Raw genomic sequence first — 27,693 nt, 5'->3', positions numbered from 1 at the left:
TAAAACAAGAGCGAACAGACGGACTCTCACTCGAAGGAGAGCGCGCCAGTGTTGTCAAAGTCTGTTCCTCCGTTCATAAGTGTCCCCCCGCTACAGATGTTTAAAACAGACATTCTTTCTACCAGGTCAGAAAGGAAGGAATGAAACCGACCGGGCCTTTTTTTTTTTTTTCACTCTGCCTTCTCACAGCACTGACATCAGGGTTTTTAAGTCAAACTGAAATCCTTACGGTTGTTTTCGTGCTTTGTTGCTCTGTTACAAAAATTCCACTTTAACTGTTAATAAATGCCTTTTTAACCGCAAATAAATGGATAAGAAACTGTAAAAGCTTCAGAAAAATTTAACAATGAAATAAAAGGTAAGTTACTTAAATTCGAACAATTATAAGAAACTCAATAAGGTTTGTATTAACATTATCAGGTGACTATGAAATGTTGACGAGCGTCTTATGAGCGCCTATGAATGTCTTATAACAATACATGTTACATAATCTTGTTAATGTTAATTAATGTTTTTATTATTAAGTACTTTTAAGGGCTTTATTACCTACATGACCAATAGAACTGTCAGGATAATGACCAGCTGTAAAACAAAATACATGTTTCTAATTCATATTTCTAAATCAGCAAAGATTTATTTGAATATACAAACTTGATAAGATTATAAAAATGACTGATTGATTGTTTAAGGCCTTTAATTTGCACAGCTGATGCTGTTGGTCTGTAACGTGTTGCTGTGTTGCATACTAGTGACTACTGGAGCATTTTGCAGGAGCACGTATGAAGCAGAAAAACAACAATGTGGTCGTTCAGACGCTGTGATTTCCATCTCCACTTGCCATTACAGCTCAACAATGTCATTAGGACACTAATGCTCATTACAAGGACTTTGATACAGAGTGCTACTGAAACCTCTCAATCTATTTATCACGTCATTTGAGGTCTCATTGCCCCTGAAGTGAAACCTCCCCACAACTCCACTGATGCAACACTAAATGCTTTCCAGTGAGATCTGACTGGTTTGGAGAAAACAAGGACATACACTATTTTGCCAACTCACCCATCCAACTAATTGAAATCAGGTGTTCCAGTCACCTCCATGGCCACAGGTGTATAAAAGCAGCACCTTGGCATGCAGACTGTTTCTATAAACTTTTACAAAAGAATGGGTCGCTCTCAGGAGCTCAGTGATTTCCAGCGTGGTTCTGTGATAGGATGCTGCCTGTGCAACAAGTCCAGTAGTGAAATTTCCTCGCTCCTAAATATTCCACAGTCAACTGTCAGTGGTATTATAAGAAAGTGGAAGTGACTGGGAACGACAGCAACTCAGCCACTAAGTGGAAGGCCACGTAAAATGAAGGAGCGTTGCCAGCGGATGCTGAGGCGCAGAGGTCGCTGCAGAGTCAGTCGCTACAGACCTCCAAACTTCACGTGGCCTTCAGATTAGCTCAAGAACAGTGAGTAGAGAGCGTCATGAAATGGGTTTCCATGGCTGAGCAGCTGCATCCAAGCCATACATCAGCAAGTGCAATGCAAAGTGTTGGATGCAGTGGTGTAAAGCACGCCACTACTGGACTCTACAGCAGTGGAGACGCGTTCTCTGGAGTGATGAATCGTGTTTCTCCATATGGCAATCTGATGGATGAGACTGCTGGAGAACAGTACTTGTCTGACTGCACTGTGCCAAGTGTAACGTTTGGTGAAGGGGGGATAATGTTGGGTTGTTTTTCAGCAGCTGGGCTTGGCCCCTTCGTTCCAGTGAAAAGAACTCCGAATGCTTCAGCATCCCAAGAGATGTTGGACAATTCCATGCTCCAACTTTGTGGGAACAGTTTGGCGATGGCCACTTCCTGTTCCAGCATGACTGTGCACCAGTGCACAAAGAAAGGTCCATAAAGACGTGGATGAGAGAGTTTGGTGTGGATGAACTTGACGGGCCTGCACACCTGATAGGACACCTTTGGGATGAATTAAAGGGGAGACTGTGAGCCTGGAAGAATGGTCAAAAATTCCCATAAACACACTCCTAAACCTTGTGGAAATCCTTCCCAGAAGAGTTGAAGCTGTTATTCCAGCTGTATTAGCTAAGCGAATACTTTCAGCAATACAGCGTACGTTGGTGAAAGTAAGTTGGCGAGCGGCGGCTGCTTGTGAGCTCGTCCCGGAGTCACTTCTGAATGTTGCTCACCGTGTGGAGGTTTTTTTTTTCTGCAGCGCCGCTCAAACATCTCAGCTTTGAATCAGCATGAGTGTGTGCGAGTGTTTACACACACATGCACGCAGCGTGGACAGAAGGACAGTCCGCCCCCACCTGCTGCACCTCCACAGAGCAAAAAAAAAAGACAAACTCAAGTTATTTCAGGAATCCTTTCAACACTTCATATAAATGACCTGATAGCCCGCTGAGACACTGTTACATATTACTGCAGCTCAACAGTGTCTGAACATGCCTATATCTCACACACACACACGCACGCACACACACACACACACACACACACACACACACACACACACACACACACACACACACTCACGCACGCACACACACACACACACACACACACACACACACACACACACACGCACGCACGCACACACACACACCCTCAGTGTCAACACACACACAGACACACACACTTATTGCTCACTGTCAGGAAAGAGGTGTGGATTACTACTTCTTGGCCTTGCGCGGGCAGAGAGTGGATCCATTTCCCAGAATTCCCTGGTGGCCCATGTGCAGCCTGAGTGTGGGCCAGAGGCCAGACGGGCTGCTGATGGTCTTTCTGTCGGACACGCAGGGTTCACTGGCGTCTGCGACGGGCTGTTTGCTGCGCAACTTGAATCTAAGCTGAATTTGTAAACACACTCTTCGCCGCACACACTCCTACCAACCGGCAATATCATCAAAGTGGCAGGAATGAATTACACGCGGTACTTTTCCACAGCCAGCCATCTCATCCACACATACTGAGCAAGTCAGACTGCTTGGCATTTCAATTATTCCTCACGATATGAATGCATAACGTGGAGAGCCATTTGCTGAGGTTGCTCATAATAAATCAGACGGTCATGAAATGAAGTGTGCCGCTGACTCAAGCAAGGGGAACTTTTATTTTCCCCACACCACAATGCAGCGCTCCAGACCGCCCTGTGGTCCATGGTCATCTCATCATCCCTCACCACAACCCCCTTTTATTACCTTCTTCTTATTTTGGGAATATAAAAGAAGGAATCCTTCGGACAGAAAAATATCATCTCAACATTTAATTTCCCTCCCAGCTTCATCTGATGTTGTTTTAAAATGATGTTATGGAAATATCTGATAAAAACGTGTCTGCATTCCACTAAAACTATTCTTTTTTTCCCATGCTCTGTGCGGTTTCTGATTTTTCCCTTCTTTGGTCAAGGTTTTTGTGCAGATGAAGGTCGTGTAACCAAAAGCCTGGGCATTTTATAAAATCAGAACACAGCACTACTATGTGTGGGCACTTTTCCCTTCATGTTTGGTCAGGGTTTTTTTAGAGACTGAGTGAAAGAAAGCGTCTTTTGTTGGTTGCAAGAATTAAAAAAAACAAACAAAAAAACAAAAAACAAAACTGATTCCTGGAGTCTTTGTGTGCTTTTTTGCATTGTGATGAAGCTCCTGAATCATATGTTTAATTGTGCTGAAATTGCCCTTCAGAGAGCGATTCCTCACAGAGCAATTCTGCTCGATTGAAAATTCATGGTTTTCTTTTAAACGCCCGTTGTTTCCCAGAGAAAGAATACTCTAATGTGTGATCCTGATGAAAAAACAGGAGCTCTTTAAGGGGTTTTCTGAACTCTCTCTGAACCCCAGACAGCTTTTAAACTGTACACTATTTGTTCGAATAGTAGGTAATTTCCACATATTATTTCTGCATCTAGCTTTTTCATTATCTGAGGCCGTCTACGACAACTGACAATTTTCTCTCAAGGAGACAGTATTGAGTGTACGTTCATACAGCTGCCCTGGGAGAAAATATATAATTTAAAGTTGAAATCCAATTGCAGATGTATTGTTTGCTGTAGCAGAAAAGTAAAGTAAGAAGACAATAACGGCACACTTTATCTATAAACGACATCCAGACTATGAAGCTAAAGACACGTGTGTACTGAGCGCCTGAAGCCAACAGAGTCGTCACGTGTCTCAAGGTCAACAGGAAAAAAACATATTCCTTTCATTTTTCAGCTCTGTAGGTTGTAGATTTTATGCAAATGTGACAGGTGATGTGTGGTTTTCTGCAGAAACACCGGCAGCTGAAACAGCGTGCGTAATTCAGTTTGACATTCCCGATATTTCCTGCTGTAAAGAAGCCCACAGTTTAGGTTTCTGATTCTGTTCGACCTGCGCTGTCTGAGACATCCTGAGATATTCCTCGGAGCTATCGAAACAAGACATGCTGGAGCGTACATCAGACACACACATCAACATCAGGACTCTTCCACTCCTGGAATAAATGAGCTACACAAAGACCCTCCACGACTTGACATTTTCAGCTTGCCAATTTAAAACATTTTTTTTTTTTTAAATGAATGCAACCAGCAGAAAAGCGAGTTCAATTACCTTTTTTTCATTCAGCTGAGAAAACACGTCTAAAATTAGGCCTGAACCGGCTTTTAAAGACACGACGACAACATGATTAATGCTTTTCTGTTGTGCCTGAGATGCTGCAGTGCTTCTGTACGTGCCGGAGCTCCTGCATCTCAGCTCCAGTCAGAGTGCTGCTGCTGCTGCTGCTCTCTACCCTCCCAACCAGTTTAAATCACTCAGAGTTTTGTGGAAAGCATTTCGAGCAGCGGTGTGTACCTGTGAACATTTACAAAGATTCATCTTGGCTGCCGCAAAGATCAGTGGATTCATGATCCAGTGTCAGCAGTGGAATATCGTGTGATGCCGAGTTCTTCAGTGTTGATACTTGGAGGACTTTTCTGTCACTTCAGTCAGACAGTTAATTTTCTTTCACATCATTCATTCCAATCATCAAGAGCAATAACTGATGAGTGCCTTGAAAGAAAATTAATTGCCAACCATTTCAGTCATTTTTCGAGCAAAAGTGTTACTTTTTTGCTCAGTCCAGCTTCTCAAATGTGGGGATTTTCTGCTTTTGTTCCTCATTCATGATAATTCAGGGAGAGTCCCTGGAATTTGGACAGCTGGTTGGACAAAAGAAGCAATTTAGAGACGTCACGTTGAGCTCTGGGAACTCACAGCTCTTTAGAGACAGTTTATGGACTAAACAATTACCTAATTAAACATGAAAATCGGTAATGAAAGCAACCATTAGCTGCAGCCCGAGTTGATTGTGTTTTTGTGTTTAATGTCATGTACTACACGTCTTCATCAAGTTTAAAATCAAAGTGATATTTGTTCATATCAAACTCATCAGGCAGAAAATAGAGGATGTTTTTTTTTTCTCTCTCTCTCCTGCTGACGTTAGAATACAGCCAACCGGATACAAACACAGCATAAAATAAGAATTTAATTTAGGCTGAGGCAGAAAGGAGTGAAAAAACATGCGGACAAGAGAAAAACAACTCGACTGAGTGTCAGTCTATTTCTAAAGCCAGTAATTACAGAATAGATAGAAACCAGACTGAACGTCTAAAACCACACCGCTCATTACACACCAGAAAACAAAATTGTTGGTTTAGACAAAGTGTCTGTTTATGGTTATTCACTTGTTTCTCCTTAAAAAAAAAGCATGAGATATGTGAGCGTGGACGTGAGGTCACATTTTGACGTCTGAGGGAGTTGAGAAGGTAAAGAACGTGTGTGCTTTCTGTCTCGGGAAGTCTTTCAACATTTCTTTCAGGTCACGTTCTTCCCTTCATTTTCAATCCATCTGAGTGGAGGCACCACCTCTGGGGATGATGCTTTCAGGGGACCCCAAGGAAACAGTGGTCTTAGTTAATGCTTAGTGGCACCAGTGTTTCCCCAGTAAAGCTCTTCTACCGCTCCTGCATGCTACACACAGCGGGCAGCCGCAGCTTGTCTCTGGTGGCCTCGGGCTAATGAGCTCGACTCGCCGGAGGTGTGAAGCCTGAGGCTGGAGCTGCAGATCAGCCAGCCAGCAGCGGATGGAGCCAGTGGGTGGGACTGTACCAGACCTCCACCAAGACTCTCCACAGCGCCTAACTCGAAGTCTGGAGAGTCTTCCACTCTGATTCAGTTCGCACTCAGACACCTTTCTGGTTTGATGTCAAACCTTTTTAGGCCCTCAGTGAAAATCCAGCACACGTATTATTCAGAGCATCACTCCAGAGAGTGTTCACACGGCACTGGCAGGGGAAGAAGAGAAGAGAAGAGAAGAAGCAGCAGCAGCAGCGACTTTCCGAAGTTCACAGAACATCCAAACATCCGGTTGTCCAGCTGTTTATCTGTGTCAGGGTCACCAACGTGCCGAGCAGCCCACATGTCCTGTTCTCCCAGCAGCCTCCTGCAGCTCTTCTTAGGGAATCTTCCAGGTCAGTAGAAAGAGTCCAGCCAGCGTGGTGCTTCCTGGTGCGCTGGAAAATGTCTTGGTGCTAATCTTCCTGGACCAGCAGCTGACTGTGCAGGTCTCCCTGAACTTTCAGCCAGGTGCTTCATCCTGTTACAGAGCATGAGGCAAATCTGAGAAACAAAACTCATCGCCACGAAGGATTTCAGAGAAACCTGAACCTCGTCCATCTTATTAGAAATTACTTTCCATCTAAAGGGGCTGATGCTTCAGGAGGAAACATGGCACGCTCACACAGGCCGGCCATAACCAGCTGCTTTGATGGAATGTAACTAAGCACATTTACTCAAGCACTGTGCAGTTTTAAAGTACTGCTACTTTATACTTCCACTACATTTCGCAGGCAAATCTTGTATTTTTTCCTTCTGCATGCTGTATCAAAGCCAGAGAAGCACATTTTAAACCAGAAAGGCACTCAGCAGAGCGCATACCTCCGCCAAGACCCAACAGTTTTACTTTCTGCCACCCAAATACACCTGATTTTATTTAGATCAATGCATTTAGGAAACTAACAAATAAAATCCTGGATCCGTCCCTTCACCCGGATCCACACCGAAAGCTGACTGGGTCTGTCCTGCGCAGAGACCCGTCCTCCGTCTGAGTTTTGTGGAGATATGTTCAGTAGTTTTTGTGGAATCTTGCTGACTTTCCCTTTCACTAAATATTTTATCTTTACTGTTACTCAAGTTTTGACTTTTGGCCACATTTTACAACGCTGCTCTGCACTGAGGACAAAAAAAAAAAAGGCTGACACATCTGCTGACACCGGCGGAGCACCTCAGTGAAATAAACACCGTCTAGACCTCAGCTGCACCCTGATTACAGCTTGACTCCGGTGTTTGACATCTATAATCAACATGGAGCCTGATTTAATTGCAAGAATTCACAAACAACTCTGTTTTGTTTTTTTTTGTTTTTTTTTACAGTTTGGTTTAAATGCTGTCAAAAAAAAATAAAACATCAAAAAATTTTGAAAAACAAAACCCACAGACTGTATATTTGGGAAAGCAAGTGACATGCAGAATTAAACAGCAGTCAAAAGATCATAGCGGTCCACGTTTCTCGCCTGTTTACCAAACAGAAATTCCCATTCAAGTTAAAATGGAACATAAATCAACTTGATCTTGAGTCTTGCTTGTTAAATCATCATCAGAGTGACACGGAGCATTTGACTTCAGAGGTTTTTAAGGAGAGCGTTTTTCCCGGCTGGCGCTGAGGACGGAGGGTGTCGAACACTGTACAGACTGAAAAGCCCCCCGAGGCGTCGCGTTCTGTGATTTTCTGGCTTTATAAACAAAACTGACTTGACTTGACTTGATGTCTGCCCTTATTTTTGTCAAAGTTACATTGTTGTGTGTATATTTCAAGTCACTGCAAGATTTTTTTTTTTGCACATACCAGATCTCATGATAATGATATCTCCCTCTCCCAAAGTCAAATTGGATTTTGCATCATTGATAACGCACTGCAGATCATGTAAGACCTACCTAAGTGCTGAGGCAGGTATTGATTAGCCGGGTCGGCCGATACGCTCAGACGATTTTGCGCCAATATGAAACTTGACATAACACAAAGCAAGAAAAGATGCCTGAGATAATTTATGATCACTAAAATCCAAGTGAGGCTTATTGTTTTAGTGCACTGATGCCATTTTAGACAATAGCACTTATTGTGACAAGAAAAGATCCTAATATAGGCATCAGCATCGCCACGAAATATCAAGTATCGCTCGGGCTCCAGTATTGATCTCAGACCGACAGAAGTCAGCACGGTGTCATGAATGTCATCAGTCGGACGCTGTCGCCCAAAGTGTTTCACAGCACCATTAGCTGCGGTGGCCCTGATGGGAATAAGACCTTTTGCCCAACAATGTGAGTGCTCCTGAAGCAACAGGAGAGTTTTTACTTTTGTTCCTCATCTAAGGATGCCGGATGCAGGATTGCGGGGAGGCCTGAAGGTCTCACCGCAGGGGGGCCGGCATGTGCTCCTCAAGCTGGGATCCCATGAGCCAAAGTGACAACTGTCAGCGACAAATAGGTAAAATGATACACAGTGGCATTTTAACATGCCACGTCTGATCGTGTAAGCCTCTTTTCCCGAGCTGACATCATTTGAGCAATTGGTTGTGTTTGTTTTCTGTCAAGGAAATGCGCAGTGAGCGCACGCAGGCACGCACGAGGGGCAAGACATAATGGATGAGCGCATGAAAGGTTCCAAACCCTCCAGTGCTGACAAATCACTGAGGAGAACAACCACCCAGCCACCATATAGAGAGAGTGGACATGCTGGGGGAGAGAGAGGGAGGAGAGAGTGGCAGAGAGAGAGAGAGAGAGAGAGGGAGGAGAGAGAGGGAGGAGAGAGTGTCAGAGAGAGGGAGGAGAGAGAGAGAGGGAGAGAGAGGGAGGAGAGAGTGTCAGAGAGAGGGAGGAGAGAGAGAGAGAGGGAGAGAGAGGGAGGAGAGAGTGTCAGAGAGAGGGAGGAGAGAGAGAGAGAGAGAGAGAGAGAGAGACCTGGGGGGGGAGAGAGAGGGAGGAGAGAGTGGCAGAGAGAGAGAGAGACTTATAGGGGGGAGAGAGAGAGAGAGGGAGAGACTAAGGAGGGGTGAGAGAGAGAGAGAGAGGGAGCGAGGGAGAGAGAAAGAGACTGAGGGAGCGAGACAGAGAGAGAGAGAGAGAGGGAGAGAGAGAGAGAGAGAGGGAGAGAGACTGAGGGAGGGAGAGAGAGAGAGAGAGAGAGAGAGAGAGTGAGAGAGACTGAAGGAGGGAGAGAGAGAGAGAGAGAGGGAGGGAGAGAGAGAGAGAGAGAGAGAGAGAGAGAGAGAGGGAGGGAGGGAGAGAGAGAGAGAGAGAGAGAGAGTGAGAGAGACTGAAGGAGGGAGAGAGAGAGAGAGAGAGGGAGGGAGAGAGAGAGAGAGAGAGAGAGAGAGAGAGAGGGAGGGAGGGAGAGAGAGAGGGAGAGAGAGAGAGAGAGGGAGCGCGCTGTGGTGGAGCCAATGTTTGTCGTCGAACTCCAGTAAATATGAGGATGGGAAGAAGATAATGGCCCGCACTGAACAGGATGAGTGAACCTCCGCAATTATCCATTTGTGTCCTTTTATGATGCTTCTGACAAAACCAAACCTGAAGAAGAAGAGACTGTGGACAGCAAAGGACAAAGAGGATCGCATGTGTTTTTTTTTCTTCCTCTTTTTTTTGTTTGTTTGTTTTTTTTTGGGACATGTCCAGCCATTCTTCACACCATCCTGATTTATTGAGAAGGGATGCTTACTGAGTCCAATTTAATATCGAACTGAAAATTATTGGCTCCAACATCTCCATGGAGGGATTACTGGAGACTTCTGCGTTGTATGTGCGCGCAGAGACGCCGTAGCTCCACATGAACCGTGACAGACTGAGTACTTTTATGGAAATTGCTTGGAAATTTCAGCTCAGCTGAGAGACATACAGGCAGCAATAATAGCACACACCGCGCACACACAGACAGACACTGAAGCCAGCGCCGGCGATCTGTGTGCCTCTGCAATAAGTGGCTGATAAAAAGCAATAAATTCTCTAAAATAAATACAGTCATCCGGTTGTGCGCCATGGGCGACGAGGCGTCAAACTTCAGGGGAAGCAGCAGGACCGGTGTCTCATCACCAAAAGACAGGACTGGTGAGGATCGCGGCAGTGCGGAGATTCTGGGCTGAACTCAAACTGATCACCACTGAAAACAATGAGATTAATGATTTTTGGACGACTTGTCAGATCACCACTGTGACAGTTTTTGATGTTATTCAGAAGAGGAGATTCAGATCGGGGCTGTGCTGGACTTGGTCACTTTGATTTGTTCGCTCAGAGATCAAGTGGCAGAGAGGGACATGAGACGTTTTGTTTTGTGCTTGGAATAAAAGAAAACAGCCATATTATTTAATCAATAAGTTCAAAGGGGATCTTGAATTTGATTTTTTTGCACTATGATGGAACCACCACCATGCTCGAAGAAGAGCCTGTCCCTGTCGCTCCCGGTTCCCCGGGAAGGACAGGCGACTCTGAAGCCGCCGCAGCATCTTTGGAGGCAGCCCCGGACCCCGATCAAAATCAAACACCGGGGCTACTCCGACACCGACCGGCATCACCACCGGCACATGGAGCGCTCCGACGCCGTGGATACGAGCGACCGACCAGGACTGAAAAAGTCTCGGATGTCTTGGCCATCCTCCTTCCACGGGACCACAAACACGTCCATCGGAAATTGTGTCGGGAATAAACGGTAGGCGAGAGAAGGGAGTGCATTCCAAACATCCCAATAATAGCCCATGACAGCCCACAAGGCATATGCGTAAACGTGGGGAGGAGGAGGCGGAGGATGATGGGGGGGGGGCTGCATTTTAATGAGTGCGTAATAACGCAGTGTGCCTTAAGGGTTAACTGATATGAAGTGGTTTCTATCGGGAGGCGGGACGCGTGGGTTTTTTCGGTGCTGATGCGTTATGCGTCTTTGGATAGACTGTGTCAGATGGGTATGAAGCGCACACCAGCCCGCCCACTCGAAACGCAGCAGCAGCATCTGTAAATACCAGTAACATTTTTAAGAGCGTCCACATGTTCCAGTGAGGCACCGTCGGTTTAATGGCACCAAAGGTCTAGTGGGTGCGTTCGAGCGTGCAGCACCGAGATATCGCCATCATGCGCACTCCAGGCCAGGCTTTTATCAGCTTGTTTGCAGAGGTTGGGTTTGAGGCCCAGTGGGCGGAGGACCAAAAGTTAAAACTCCCTGTGTTCTAGGATGCATCCTGCCCGAGTGCCCTGTAGTGGGTCCCTAACTCAAAGGACCCTGACCTCTGACCCCCTGTGCTGTAAGTGTGGTGGACAAGGTCAGAACACACCTCTCCAGCCTTGGCCTTTGAATTAGATGTGACAAAGTTATGAACTTGTTTCACTGGAGAGCCACACACACACACACACACACACACACACATGGTCTCCAACAGCACCCACTTGGCACGGCAGCTGCCCCCTGATCAGATGTGACAGTTTAAAAGCCGCCGCATTAGGAAGAGGACAGTGAGCGAGGCCGGAAACAAACGCAGCAGAATCTCAGCGACGCTTAAAACTCCACCAGCTAACAACTCTTCCAGTGGTTCAATCAAATTACACAATGCATGTTAATCAGGCTGATTAAATTAAAAGCATTTTATTAAGTGAGTCATGGAAGGTAGGATTGTGATACGATTACTTTGTTCTTACACAACAACTCCTCCATTTGTCCTCATCAGAGGAACCTGAATGCAGCACCTGGTTGTTTTTTAGTGTCACACAGCAGCGTTCCCATCATATTATACCGACTGTTCAGTTGGGCTCACTTGAGTTGATGTTCACGATTGTAAAAAAAAAAAAACAAAGGGGGGGGGGGGCATCCCCGTCTCTGGGAGAGCCTGTCAGAGAGAGACAGTCAGGTTATAGATGCAGGTTTCCCAGGTCGCTCCCTCTTCACTCTGTCCTCTGTGTGACCTGCAATGTTCCTGCAAGTGGAAGAGTTTACACACTGGACTGTTTCTGACTCCCTTATTATACCCCTCACTTCCTCCCAGTCACCGGTGAAGCCCAAATGTGCTCCTTTCACACTAAACAGGGTGATTATCAGACTAATAACACATCCCTGAGCGTGTGTGGGTCTCCAGGGGACTGCTGGGGTTCCTGTATTTTCATTTTCTACTCCTGTTATTATTTGTTTTCTTTCTTCCATTTTTTTTTTTTTTTTTTTTTTTTTAATGCCACAGACGGCCTCCGCGGCAGGCCCCTGGGAGAAGGGCCAACTCCAGTTGACTGGAGGAAGGACTGATTTGTATTTTAGTCCTCGGGACACGCTCCCAGGCAGTCCAATCTTTGGAGCAGTGGGACTGGCTCTGCCTGCCCTTCTCCTTCTGTGGGCGGTAAACCATGAGAGGGCAGAGAGAGAGAGAGAGAGAGAGAGAGAGAGAGAGAGAGAGAGAGAGAGAGATAATTTGATTCCGCCAAGCTCAGTTCTGAGAGCACACCAAGCTGGCTCCAACTGTGTGTGTGTGTGTGTGTGTGTGTGTGTGTGTTTGTGTGCCTCAGCAAATCCATGAGGTGATGTGTACTGTCTGTGGGTGTTTGTACTACACACTGGTCAGGAAGGAGGGTGCACAGAGGAATGGAGGCTGGTAGATAAATGTTGTGTGTCATGAGTAGTGGTGAAATGTGGCGTGCACGATGTGTGTGTGTGTGTGTGTGTGTGGAGGTATTTGTGAGTGGGCTGTGCACAGGTTAGCGTCTGACCTGTAGCCTGCTTGGACTGCAGCAGGCCTTGTTTTATCTGTTTTCATATCAGTGGGAGGCCAGAGGGATTTCCGTCATGTTGATATTATTTTCATTCTTCGCACATATTAGAGCGACTGTATATTCTGGCCTCTTTACTTATGTCCGAGTAAAGGATGCTTCGTCTCCACGCTGGATTTATGAGCATCTAAAGTGGATCGAGCTGCTCTGCGTTTTTAGCTCAAGGCCAACGTGCGTAGAGTCTGGCCTATAGACGGCGGCTGCGTGCACATCTGCCGCTCTGAGTGCTTTTATTTACATGAATATTCACTCAATGTCTGGGAATATCATTTCAGTATAGGCTGAGATGGAAACAGACAGGCGAGAACTAGGAGTTAGGCCCCTTGATCTGGCTTCAGGGACGGACTGGCAACGAAAAGCAGCCAAGAATTTGCTCTCAAGTGCCCTCAGTTAAATCCACCAAACCCAAACTGACACGTCACGTTTGGCGATCAGTGAATCATTAATTAAAAAAAAACCCAAAACTGGTCATTTGTATTATTTTTGTCAGGTAAATATGTAAAACGAAGAAACTCATTTTCCAAGGTGTTCCTCCCCGTGCTTGTGTGTAAAGCAGGTAAATTAACATAATGATCATCTGACACCTAATTTGACTTAAATCCTGCTTAAAACTAATTTACCTCACAGTCACAATAACATCCGACAGCGCACCTTTAATTGGATCTGCGCCGCTTCCTGCTCCCTCCCCCTCCATCATTTCCCTTTCTTGTTCAGAGCCAAATTCACCCGTAGAGTGAGTGAGTGGTATACAAATCACTTCTATTGCAGGGCTGCCCATCAAATGTTATATACTTTACAAGCTATAATGGGAAAAAGAGTTGATGAGTAGTTCAGAAGAAAAGTATTACAAGTTTACAAGTTTGTTTGACCAATTCACAGTCAAAGTTAATGAATATCTTTCTAAAAACATTTACAAACACTTTAGCACGGACTAGTTAAACCTCGGTAAAGGTCAAACATGCAGCGGGATGACAGCACTGAAGCCCTGAGGTTCATAAAGACATTTTGATTCACTTAATTACTTACTAAGTTTTTCTGTCACGCCATTTTCTGGCTCATCTAACGTGAGACATGCAGATGTAAGACTTAAGTGTACAGTGCAAATATATATATAAATAATATATAAATATATCTTGATAAGGAGCTTGTTTTTCCAGCGGCCATGCTTTTCTCTAGGTAACTCTAAATGTTTCATATGTAAAATAACCAACGTCATCTTTGCCCTTCAACCATTCTTACTAAACTGCAGCACTGCACAGTTCTCCAGATCAGCACATCCAGCGAATCGGTGCTTCTTCATTCAGCTAGTTCACAGCACGTAGCATGCTAGCATGACAAATCAGCTGCTCCGTCGTGACACTCCTGCTCCTCTCGGCTGTCCTCAGCCTCACCGGCAGACAGCTAATCTGTTATCTTAGCACACGTTGCGATGTCAGACAGTAAAGTCCTTTTCTTTGTTGGCGCACCTTCTCTGCATCACCTGCCGTAAGCTTTTCCACTTTCTATCCATGTTTCTGTAACTAATACTTGATAGTTTTAGTTGCGATGGTAATTGCGACCTGCTGTTATCGTTGCTGGAGCCATGTCCCATCAGCTGAAATCACCTATTGACTATATATATATGCTATGAAAAATATTTCCTGAAACCCTTTCAGAGTGGAACACAAAACACAATGACACCCAGTAACATCTGGCCTCTGCCTCCGGTGGGAAAAGGTGTAATCAGTGTTTATTCATGGGTCACATAACTCTGCAGCCGTCGTGGCTCCAGCTCTAGATGGAAGTGATGGAAACACAACACGTTCAAGCAGCACTTGAACATCATTCAGTCAGTGTTGAGTTTGAAAGAATCCCTGAAGTGAGAAAAAAACAAGAGTAACCACTGTAACATCTGCATCCACTCTGTTGCTCGTTTGTGACGTCGAACATCACAAACAAGGACAGAACATAAAGGCAAACTCGTCTACTGGTGTTAAGAAAGGAGTCCATCGCCTCATTTTTTGTGTGTTTTAAAACACCCACACAGATGCACTATTCTTGTAAAAATGGTATTGGACGAGGAAAATGAAGTGACTGCTTCTGTAGAGTTGAAAAAGTAATTGGTCTGTGATTGGTTGGGCACGGATCGACCCAGTGGATGACCTCAGTGTCTCAAGGAAGCGCACCGTTCAATCACCGCAGAGTCGGTCAAGACCTCATCTGGCGGTTCGAAAGATCAATAAGCTCAAGAGCTGCTGGTGAGATTGTTTGGGACAAGGTTCAAGACAAAACCAGATTGTACCGCGTCACTGTAAAGTGATACCCCTGCTTCTGAAAATGAAGCGCTCTCAGCAGCCGCCAGTCGAGGGATGGGTATCAAACAAGAGGGATTCTGGGTGCTTAATTGTTTGAGGGATCATTGTCTGCGACTGTTGTCTCGAGTCTATTTCTGTCTCTATGTTGTATCCCACAAAATGGCAGTCTTAGTGGCAATCAGCTTCCCCCCAAAGAGTGTCAGTCTGCCTCCTCTTCCCACCCCCGGTGTCTTTTGTCAGAGGATGCTAATATGTGTGTATCAGTCATCAGGTCCCATGCCCAATACGCTCTGGGAAGTTCAGACACGAAAATGAATGACTGACACTGAACGAGTAACAGCTCTTCCCGCAATTCTGTTGCTATGGTTACTTGTTTTGTGCATTTGTAGAATAGATTTCGTTTACCCAAAAAAAAAGGCAAAGCCTACAGGCACTTGATGGGCTTGACTGTATAATCTGTCAGTATGTAGCGGATCCCACTGGATGTGCATCATGACTTGTATGTTTATGAGGTGAAAAAGTGAATATTAATGAACCCTCCGCTGAAGAGCTGCAGTCTGACGGCGGTTTAACCACAGCGCGGAGACGGTTTCCTGTTCAGTCCTCTGCAACAATTTCAACCTGAAGTCCCCCCCCCCCCCCACCTCCCCTCCCTCCACCCGCCACTTCATGCATTCTTTACACCTTTTTTCCCGGAGCTGATTTGTAAGCTGGAGCTGCTCCTTCGCCTCTGCCCGACTGGCCGGCTGCCATAATAATTTAGCTCATAATGAGGTGCAGCTCCAGTTAATTACCACAACAGCTGTATTTTTGTTGTTGATCATAAATTTTCTACACTCTGGAAAAACAAAAAGTCTCATGTAGAGAGCATTGAGGAATTATTCCCGACAAATGTGTTTTAATAGCGTTAAGTAATAGGCCTCTTATCTCATTTGTGTAGTGGAACCATCTGTTTAAGCTACAGATTGCACTCCTCTGTGAATACATTGTGCTTTCTCACAAGTCTCTGCGCTAATTAGTGTCTGGAGGCAGTCGGTGTACTGGAACGGCGCTCACTGACTCAGGCAGATTCCCGGAGACCTCAGGTGAAATCCCTCCGAGCTCTTTCAGCAATGACACCAAACGGGTTGTCTGCTCGGAGGGAATGCGCAGCGGCCTCCGTCCAAGGCCCCTCTTTGTGTTTGCTCATCACTTTGTTTCACCGGAGGACACGACAGGTTCGTCTCAGACACTCCGGCCAATGGTAAGCAGAGTTTGCTTCGTGAGGCGGCTGCAAACCTTGGCATCTTTGCATTTTTAATTAATTTCACACCGCATCCTCTTAAAGTGGTGATACACTAGTCATTTGTGTTTTCTGTTTCTGACAAGTGTGGATGGGCAACGATCCCAGAGAGAGGAAACAAAGTGAGCCACGGCATCGGGGATCCAACTTGCACAACAAGTCCACCTGTTCGCCACACATATCTCCCAGTTTGGTGCAACTAGCCTGCCTGCATTACTATAACAGCACCCGGTTCTTATTTCCTTTTCATTTCACGTCCCTTAAATCCCCTTAATGGCACTTCGAGCCACAGTTTATTACGCAACAGTTTCCTCTGCCTCACTCAAGATGTCCAGTGTGATTGTGATAATCCTCACACTGGCAATTTGTTATCTCCTCTGATTTGATAATATTCTTTGAATCAGTCTTTTGTCCATAAAAAATTACAGTCTTTGATTGCGGCGCGTCTCTCTTTGTGATCCTCCATCCTCGGTGCTTCAGTTCACCCCGGTGTAAATGGGGAGTATTGATTCCATCTCTATTTCTGCTCTCCGCTTTGTCTGGCCATTGTGTGGCCCATCTGGCTGTAGTTTCTCAGATTCTCTCCGATAGTCTTGTTCTTGCTTACAGCGGCATTAAGCACACAGTCTCTCTATCATGAATCCATCATTTCATCCCACTCTCCCCGTCTCTTCTCCACTGAGATCATCGGCTGCTTGCAGATTCTCTCCCCCCTCGAAGCCATTTCTGGATCTCAAACCTTCATATCCCCAGCGGTGGAACGGACTGCCCACCACTGCCTCATCTCTTCCTATATTCTTCTCCTTAAAAGGTATTTCATACTGATGTAATTTTTCATTCTTCACACTCCAGCCGTTTCTTCACAAATCACAGACTTCAAGGGCATAGCAGGCAAAACACCTTCATCCTATGGCTGGCAATAAGCTGTCATTAAAGAGGGAGTTCAAACAGACCTGTGCATCAAAGAGGAGTCTATTTGAGGGAAAAATAGTTAGTAGCTGCCACAAGATGAACATACACACTTAAAAATCTTCCTATGTGAGCAAACTTTTCCGTCGTATTTATTTTTTTCCTCTTGACAAAAAGATAAATCTTTTCAGCAGTAGTAATAGTAATTTATTCTTCAGGCCCATAGGCGCCAAGAGGAACTGAAGGGAAAAGCCTTTTTGGTGTAATCAAATCTACCACTTCAAAGCAAGGAAAAAGGTCTTCATCGCTGAGACTCGGGAGAATTTTAAATGTCAAAATGTGTGGCATATTCAATTTCAAAATAAGTGTTAGTCTTTCACCTGACAGCAAACACCTCCGCCTGAGAGAAAATACGTCCCGCGGGGAGATCTCCTTGCAACATCGATGGATATTGCGTCCGTGTTGCGTCCCAGTGGCTGAGACGGCCTCCATAATTCAGAAACAGCTGGCGGCCTCTGATGTGACTCCACTGAGAGGACGACCCCGCTGAATTGCGCTTTAGGCTGCTGTCTTAGTGCAGATCTGTCTGAATGACAGAGACTGACAAACCTTCTGTCAGCTGAGTGCCAGCGCAGCACACACACACACACACACGTCCACAGACAGAGTGGGATAGGAAGAACAAATAGCATACACCTGTCAAGCACAGCGCCGTGGCAGGCTAAGGTGAAGTACGCCGGGGGAAAACGGAGAGTTCAACTCACAACAAATCAGAGCTGAACAGGATGAAGGGGTGAAGCTGGAGACCCACGCTTGCCACGGACGGACAAGTGATGAAGACAGCAACTCGTTCAACTGCCTGCTGACGTCTGAGGTATCACTTCCAGACCTCCTGCCCCAGGACAGCGATCTTGGCCAAAATTACTGGCAGAGTGTCAGCTTCACTGGATGACTATGAGAGAGTGTCAGTCCTGCCCAGAGAGGACGGACTGATGGCATTAATAACGCCTTAACATGTCACAGACTTCCTCACTGTACTGTCCGCTGTGGTCCAGTCCCAGCAGATTCACCCAAAGCTCTGCTCAGTCTCTGTTCACAATATAAATCACACTCATGAATCCTGCCCATGTATCATTTCCACGACAAGACAGTAATGACAGACGCCTGAGAAAGGAATATAGCAGCAGATAGGTTTTGTTTTGCCCATACTCTGTCTGACTCAGCTGCGCTGTTGCGTCGTGAGCCTGATTAGGAAAATGCTGCAAAAACAGCAGCAAATCATATACAGCTGCTATCATAACAATAACAGCATAAGGGTCTAGCTGAATGTGCCACTAAATATTTCATAGGGTGCTAATAAGGCAAGCAGAAAACCAAATGAGCCAGCAAATATTCAGTGTGACTCGGGCTGCCGTCGGATGTAAACTGGTATCTCGTTGGCAGGAGTGCAGGAAGTAATCTGATCCTTTACTTGAGTTGAAGTTACATTATTTTACACAATGTTCTCTCACTGGCTGAGTTGCATTGTGGGTAATGTAGGCACCAGGCTTTGAAACAGAATGTGCAGAATAAAAAATGGCAACATCTCTTGTTACACTCGATTGAGTTCGATCATTTGTTTTTAAGCTGTCCATAATGAGTTTAACAGCTGTAAAGAAATAAAACCTGGCACCCTTCTTACCCAGAATGCAATTTAGCCACTAAGTGACATCACTGGAGGATTAAATTTAGATAACATGCAGCTTCCTCTGGAGTCACAAAAGACTTTATACTGCTTTTTTTTCAGATCTGCAGACAAACTCAACAAGACCTGTAAACACACTTTAATGAGTAATAATAGTGGAATTACCCTTTAAGAGCGCTTCAACAAGCAAGGAGCTGATTTTGACTCTTTCTATACAGTGTTTGGTAGTTTAATCTACAGCAACATGCTATGTTTTATGAGATAATGTTATGTTTTTTAACAATTAACTCCAGCAGTGGGAGGAAAAATATAAGTAAATAAACATAAATAGTCAACAGAGTGAATGTAGACACTTTATGTTTTAATAAATCCCTGATGTGCTGAAACTTCATGCTTCTTTAAGTTCAATTCTCAGTTTTATGTTGAAATAGCCCAACCCCTGATCTCTGAACATGAAGTAAAAGGTAGTTTCGGAGGGGTAAATATGATGCGTATGAAGTTTGATGTTTTGCAGAAATATAAAACGCCAACAATCTATTTTTCAAAAGTATGCTTCTTTTAAGTTGTATCACAGAGCATTTCTGAAACAATCAGAAAAGTTCTCTCGGCATGTAAATCTTAAACTAATCCAAACTGTTGAACTGTTCACTGCATAACAAAAACGATGTAGTTTTCTGTAAAAATGACGAGGCGAGGACTTCAGTGTTTTTACTTCTATAGTAATTTTAGGTGTGCAGTGCACGTAACATGTGTGCACCGTATATTTTTTACTGTATGTTGATATGTTAATGCCAGATGGTGCTTCTGTAAGCGAATGCATTATGCATGTTGCTTCCTGTCTGAGGCAAAATCATTTTTTATTGCCACTAAAACAGAATGATTCAGAGACACATGAAAATAAAACAGATGCAACAGGTTGGTGTGAGGAATATATATATGTGTGTATATAAAAATATATATATAAAAAATAACACTGACAATCTGTGCAGCTGCAACAAGGTTTGTGGGAACACTTGAGAACTTTACATAATGCATGAAGCAGCTTTTGATTTATAGCCAGATGAAGGTGATATACAGGCTGATGCAGTTTCCTCTGGTGGAAAAAGAGCCGCTCTTCCGGCTCCTGACCTCTGCTAGATCAATGCGTGAACATAACCTGTCTTGTCAGAGCAGTGAGCCCATTTCTTGTAGGTCATGTTCATGTTCACACATTAACACGCAACATTCAGGCTGTTGGAGGGCAGAGAGGGAAGAAAAAAGCACGGCTGCGGGGTCCGGCATGGTATTTTCGTTTGATGCTCTACTTTTCAGTTTTGTGATGCGGATGTTTTTGAAGATTGCATTTTTTTTTCCTTTGGCCAAGTTCTCAGCAGGGGGGGGGTTTAAAGTAACATCCTCCATGATTCAATCTGTCTGGACGGGATTTGTAATGATGCTGACACAGGCTGAGAGGTGCATTTTACCCCCAACAAAGGCAAAGTAATTAACACTAGTGAAGCTCGAGTCCGAGTTCTCTCTCTCATTTTTGTTGTGAGTGTATCAAGGGGCTTATTGGGTGATTACTTGTGTGGATTGGGGGGTTTGCTGCAAGAAGTTTTCTATAAGCCAACCCGAATAGAGTTGTCTCTTTCTTCTTTTCAAATTTTTTGTTGTTGGCATTTTTTAAGAACTTGAAGGGTTGCTGGTGAAGTCCACATTACTGTCAGCGCCAAGCTGAAGTCTCAGTGGGTCTCCGAGTGAGAGTATCTCATCTTCATCCATGTTTGCATCAGCATATTCTTCATACACATACATACGAAGAAGTTAAAATCAGCTGAATCCATCCAAGATTTGCCATCCTCATCCTCAGTTTGAATACTACAAAATTCCAGTGAAACCTCTTGGTTTGATTGCGACAGAGGAGGAAGAAGCAGGTTGCTCAACCGGCTGATTCAATAAAGACGAACGCCGAGCCCGTTCCTTTCCATCAAACAGGTGGGATGAGGGAAGCCGACGCCAGGGAGAAGGTGTGAAGATAAGGAGAGCGGAGAGGAACAGAAGGTAAATGTGGCAAACGAGGAAGCGCGCATGTGTCTGGAGAATAGCGAGTGAGGGCGGTTGCTTTCACAGATCACTGGCAATTGTGTGTTTTGTCACATCAAATTTGATGCAAGACCTGTCTGCGATTGGTCGTGTCCCTTGCCAATCGCGGCCGCAGTTACACAAGCCAGTGATGCCGTGTACATGAAGGCCAGCCCTCTTCCCTTTCAGGGCGCTATAAATAGGGGGAGAGAAGCCTCGGGCTCTCAGTGTAATGAGATTAAACCAAACCAGCCTCAGCTCCCAGTGTTTTATTGAGCTTTATTTCAGTTTCCATCCTGTGTTTCAATATGTATAAGGAAGATATTGAGTGTGGCTGCTTCTGCATGCTACACTGAGTCCATGTGGAGAACATTATGTGAATTTAAAGTGAAAGATTTGTGCGCATATGTGTGTGTAGCGTCCTCATTTTGCACCCTGCAGGGCATGGCACATCTCCTGAAGATGTGTTCATGATGATGTCAGTGTCGCCATAATATCGTGCCGTCACGAAGCGCCAAACGCCGGCATGAAATCATCATGAATTTGCTTCCTTACTTTTCCAGCAGTTTCAGAATCACGGATGTGAGGTTCGACCACTAACGGCAGCGCACAAGAATGCGTTTTCTATAAAAGTCGTCCGGAGAGCCGCACTGGCACGGCTACTGAGGCTGAATGTCTGAGTGTGAGCATGTGCTTGTGTGGATGCTATTGTGAGACGGATAGTGTCTGGGGACATGCAGAGTGGGAGACATCCATTCTGTTTGGACATACTGCAGATTCTCACAGCCCATATTCTCAGACTGACATTTCCGAGCGGTCTGCTAGATGCTGCTGCCTCTTGTGCCGCACCGCTCAGGCATCATTACCCAATCACAGCTTCTTCCTCCATCATTTTGCCATCAGTAAGGGATCAGTTGCCTCCTAAGGTTCACTCATTTCTCTGCTGATAAATATATCTTGTATTCACCCCCTGCCTCTGTTCCCATTAGTAGGGAAGATAACATTATCAACATCTGAAGTCTAGGACTCATCATAAGGAAATATTCATCAGTGGTCAATGACAGAGAAAGATTTTGGAGTAGGAGAAGAAAAAAATACGACACAACCAGCCCAGTCGCCACAACAAAATGTTGGCATTACATTTCCCTGCAGACATTCACTGAATTTGGCTTCGTACGTCTCGATCGATTTCACCACAATACGTGTCATATCGCACTCTTGCGTATGAGCTGATCTTCAGGTCAGGAGGAGGAGAGGATGGTGGTTTTGCCTTTGACTGCAGCGAGATGGGGACAGTACGCAGAGCTTTAAGCTGCCATGTAAACTTTATGAGTTTGGAGTGAGAACGTGTTTGGGTTTTGTGATGGCTGCCAAGAGAGAGACCTCAGTTCGCGAATGGTGTTTCAACATTTATAAGTGTGAAACCAGCAGATATTTTTAACGAGATATCTATCTCAAGCTATTTTCTAACTGTGTTAGTGGCAGCAGAAGCTACATTGTTGAGGGGACATCTTCAAAGACATCAGCTGTGGTTACAGAGCCAGTAAAAGCCAAAAGCACGATCTTTTCCAACCCTAACCAAGTGGGCTTTTGTACCTGAACTGAACCCGACCAGGAGTACAACACTGCCACAACATTAAACTGCAAATTGAGTGCAAGGTTGTTTGCAGAAATGTGCATTTCCAACATGTATTCTGGTGATTGGGTTGTTGAGCAGAGAGAAACACAGTGACTACAAAAGAAAATGATCCCTCCTTTTATTGTGCTTAGTCCATACAGCAGCCTCTGACCAGATTTATATATAAATAAAGAAAAGGGGGCAGGTGAGACGGCAGGACATGTTGGCCGGAGCAGTTTGACACAACAAAGTCGGACAGATGCCGAAAACTTCCAGCGGCTGGCTTGATGTGATGCGGGGAAAAGAAGCGGAGACAGAAAGAAGGCGTTTGAAATGTGGAGCCATTCTTTGAGTCTAAAATTGTCGGGCTTATGCTCAAACAATTCTGAGCATGTGAGGGATGAGCGGGCAGTGAATGACACGCGAATAGAAATGACAGACAGATTGACTCATCAGACAAGCATGTCACATTCACTGCCCCGCCGCAAGGCAGTGGGCCCGAGGCAGCTCAGAGACAAATTAATCCTCGCTGATAATCGTACCGTTTCCTCACTAATGATATCTAAGTGCTATCTAGAATAATCACTCTGATTTCCTTATTGTTCTCTTACCATCAGGAGTCTACTGGGTTATGCCTATTATAACAGCATCATAAATGGAGTTGAGTTTATCTAATTGTCCTTTTTGGTATTTAATTTTGGTATCCTTTTTGTGTTTTTTTCTTTCTTTTTTTTCTATCTTCAATGATGTAATTTACCAAAACATAAAATACTCTAACTTCTGATTTTGCGATAGAGATCAAATCATTCATCTTTTTAGCGTCTGACCCTTAATTATACACGTCTGTGCATCACGGTGTCATCAGAGTCAGGCTCATTTAAAGCAGCTATGATTGACACTTTAATAACAACGGATCAAACGAGTATGTGTGATGTGAAAGGGGGTTGTCTCAGCGGCAGGGATATTCAATTACAATTTCAATTTTCAGCCTTTTTAAAAGAAAAAAAAAAGTTTTAAGCCAACAAACACAGAATAAATGCTGTAAAAAATAAAATAATATAAGCAGTGGTCACATGTGTTAGAGGCGATGGAGGAGGCACGCCTGGGAAACTTCATCAGTTTATAATGTGAGCAGCTCGCCGGTGATTTACGGGATAATTGCGACTGTGAAAGTCCGGGGTTATTATGGTAATTTGTCTGGTTTTGGTGTGTGTATTGTTAATAATTGGTCGTGCCAGTTTGTTCTGATTCTATTCTATGGCGGTGATGAGAGGATGAAGGGCAGCGGATGAGAGCAGTACAGATGCAGATGTGTTCCAGGTGTGGGTGGGAATATGTGTCTGGATGGAAGGAGAGGTGAAGGCGCCACGCAAACTGGGAGGAGAACAGGGAAGTAAAGGAGATCTGTACAGATGCACAAGATATGGTGTTTTATTTTGTATATATTGTATTGTTTAATTACTGCAGCACAACACATTAAGCACACTGGTTTAGGATTTGGAGACGGATGAAACACTCTGTTGTAGCTCCTGTCTCTTTAAGGCCCCCTCCTTCCGTGTACCCAGTCTCCTCTGATTGGTCAGTTCACACACGCCTGAGCAGGCAACAACAGAGCAGCTGTGCTAAATAAATTCTTAGCCGCTGGACAAAATGTGTGCGAATGTGTGACATGGTGTGATGTCACAAAGTCACAAAATCAAAGGCTGATGAGGCGTTTCAGGAGCAGCGTTTTCTGTGGGAGCGATCAGCTTCTGTTGGTGCTGACAACATCCCGTATAAAACGCCGACAGAAAGGGAAAAACAGGTCTCCTTTAAGGCTTAAACGTACCGATCATAAAGGCCATGGCTGCTTTGTTTGACAGCTATCTGCCAGCTAGTCTGCCAGCAACCAGGCTTTAATCCTCCTCAGCTCCACCCACGCTCCACCTCTTTGCCTATTTGTGACACTGCCTTGAGTGCGGCGGAGTCAGGCGCTGCCAAACCCACACCGAGCTTCACAATGGCTCTTCATAAAACCTCTGGATGACATCTTGAGGAATACGTCCACGTTTTATACAGTCTGTGATCACAGGCCAAAGCTGCTGAACACTGGTGGGGGCTTTTCTCTCAAAGTAGAATTGCTCTTGCTTCATGTTGCGGCTTGTTGTCCTCGCCGTTTTCATCAGCTGGAGCTCACCTACGACTGCACTGCCTTTTTTGTAAAAAAAAAAAAAAATGACTTGCTTACTGTACAGCACTGGCACTGGATTTGAATTTGAATATGAAGGACGGTTCAGCAAAGCGAACAAGAGGGAAGCAATTCACCGGCGCGCTCACTTTTGTTCGGCCGCGTCATGAATGCATTACAGGACAATTCAGCGCATCAAGCTTAATGGACCGCTTCAGTGTGCGTTCAAATCAACCTTGTGCGCTTCTGTCACTCGGCTGCACCCCTGCCCAGCGTTTGTTTTTGCACCACATTATATCAGTAATTATCTATCATTCCAAGCTAATATGCAGCCAACCATCTTTGTGCTGGGCAATATGTATGACGAATTGGATGCCAAGTATGCTTATTAGTCGGTATTTCACTCCAAGATTGGATTAAATATGACAGAATTTGAAATTGAAGAAAAGATATGAAGATTTTCAGACCATGATATGCACAATGATGGATGTATATATGTAGATAGATAGATAGATAGATAGATAGATAGATAGATAGATAGATAGACAGATAACATTAGCCAACTGGGGTAGACCGAGTGAAAAGACAGATGGAGGAAAAGATAGTGAGATGGTGAGGAGGAACACAGCCACAGTGACACAAAGGTAGCTCTGGATGACTCACACACTCTTCTCTCTCTCTCTCTCTCTCTCTTCATCTCTCTCTAGTCTGGATTAAAATAAAAGAGGCCCAGCAGCCCCAGCCTGCAGAGAGGGAGTTACGCGCTCCATCTCAGAGATAGGGTGATGCGCTAAAAATACCACTTCTTGTGTGGGCTTGGGCTTTGGGAGGCAGGGAGGGAGGGAGGGGGAACACATCATGGGGAGGTAGGTTTATGGATTTGGTGGTATAGTGGAGACGCCAGTGCTTTCGCTACATTCCTCGGTCCAGCTTGATCGCATTTCCAGCCCCTCTCTTCTTTTTTCCCCTCCATCATCTCCAGCTCCACAATGTGCACTAATTGGGTTTTGTGCGAGCGCTCTCCCACTTTCTAGGAATGCCGGTCAGTGCAATTAAAATCAAGTTCATTAAGCTGAATTCATCTGGATACCACTTTTATGTCTTTGACCCCCTCCGATTCTTTCTCTCCTTCGCAGCCTGCTCAGTCTCTCCACTCCGAGAAACACCATTAAACATCAAAAGCGAATCAATAGCATTGTGTTTGCTCTCGCCGCCGCCGAAACACGTTCCTCTCCGCGTCGAGGAGTTCATCTCTCAGCTCCCATTTTATCAGGATACGAGCGACAGGAAACTAAACAGAGCACCAATTGAACACGTCTCTCCATCTGTCATCTCACAGGACGGTTCTCTGTGGCGGCTGATCCATCTGTTTAGCCCAGCTTCAGGCTCCACAACAGCAGAGGGGAGGAGAAACACGGTGGAGTTCCCGCATCACAAACCTACGAGTGGTTTCTGAGAGGAACAATGCTCATTAAACTAACAGTTCTCCCCCTGATACTTGGGAACGGGATAAATAAAAAGAGCTGAGTGTTGGGAGTCACGACACTTAAATACTTACCTTTCACACCAAACGGCCTCTGGGGTCGCAGCGGGATTTGAATATAAAAAGGGGAGGGAGCTCCGTGGATCAAGAGGAATGACGAGCGAAGAGAGGAAGGAGAAGCAGGAGCAACACGGGTTTCTGTTGGTTCTGGGTTCGTCCCAAATCTAAGTTGAAATGAATCACTTTGCATGTAGCCGGAGTGAGAACAGGGAGACAGCGATAAAGACGCCGTGCAGAGGAGGCAAAAGTACACACACTCTTTACTCAAGCAGAAAGAACTGATTCAACATCTTTACTCAAACAAAAGTAGGAAAGCTCAGGCTCTGAAATATCCCTCTGATGGGTGTCTGCAGATACGAGACACCAAAACGCCTTTTTCTCCCCATTCAGGTCACCCTCCTCCATCTGTTGCTCCATCTTGTTGCGTCTTTTACGTTGTTTTGGCTCGCAACATCTGCCCTAAGTGACACACACCGAAAGGTTGAATCTTTAGATTCTGGGAGGGCGATGACGCAAAATAAAACTAATCAATAGTTCCACTCAAATGCTCTCAAACTGAAGTAACGAGCCCGTTTTGAAAATGTAAAGAGTAGAAAGTACAAACACCCAAAAAGTCTAGTTAAGTACAGCAACACAGTTTGTTGCTGGATAAGAGACTGTCGGATAAAAGACACAGAGAGAACAAAAGAGAAAATAAAACAAGCTGTGCTGACCTGGTTGCCCCCTGTTTCTCACACAAGTTGCAAAGGTGCAGCAGACAAAAGCAAAATATCGCGCAGAGATACACCGGAGTCAGAGAGATCTTTTCATTTCGTTGGCCGAACACCAAGACAGCGACTGTGAGGTCGAGGCAGTGACTTCAAGGATCTTAAAAGGTAAATATGTGTTTTCTCTTCATACAAAATCAACACATTTTAAGGCAGCGGGAGAATGATCTCAAACACAGAGAGAAAAGAACTGATGGATTTTTTTATGTTTAAAATAGTCAAATTAATTTGACTGGCCATGTCAGTCAGTGTTTGACTTCCTGGAGACCAGATTGAAGACAGAAAGGCCACAAAACACGCAAGATGGCTGCAGCACAGACCTGGAAGACACGATGACTGCAAGCGATTTAGATCCAAATGTTGATTAAGATGTTTGTGTCCCCTCAACATTTGGGGAGTGTGTTTAATCAAAAAGTCTGAGGGTCTCTTAATCAAAACAAAACAACGGACCTAAGAAGCGTGGAATCATTGTGAAACAACAACCACTGCACTTTACAATCTATC

The 27,693-nt window shown here is 44.9% G+C and overlaps 1 protein-coding gene across 1 annotated transcript in view; it reads left to right on the top strand.

Annotated features, from left to right (window-relative positions):
• The first annotated feature begins 9,496 nt into the window (after window positions 1–9,496).
• The window catches only part of pde4a (phosphodiesterase 4A, cAMP-specific), a 47,443-nt gene continuing 29,246 nt past the window's right edge, over window positions 9,497–27,693 (top strand). Inside the window, exon 1 of the mRNA XM_037089556.1 lies at window positions 9,497–10,774. Within this exon, the coding sequence (XP_036945451.1) occupies window positions 10,479–10,774 (296 nt within the window). The 5' untranslated portion in view covers window positions 9,497–10,478. The remainder of the gene's footprint in view (window positions 10,775–27,693) is intronic.

The sequence above is a fragment of the Acanthopagrus latus genome, chromosome 23 (assembly GCF_904848185.1).
Source record: "Acanthopagrus latus isolate v.2019 chromosome 23, fAcaLat1.1, whole genome shotgun sequence".
Classification (NCBI taxonomy): domain Eukaryota; kingdom Metazoa; phylum Chordata; class Actinopteri; order Spariformes; family Sparidae; genus Acanthopagrus; species Acanthopagrus latus.
This window is presented reverse-complemented; position numbering and strand designations above follow the sequence as displayed.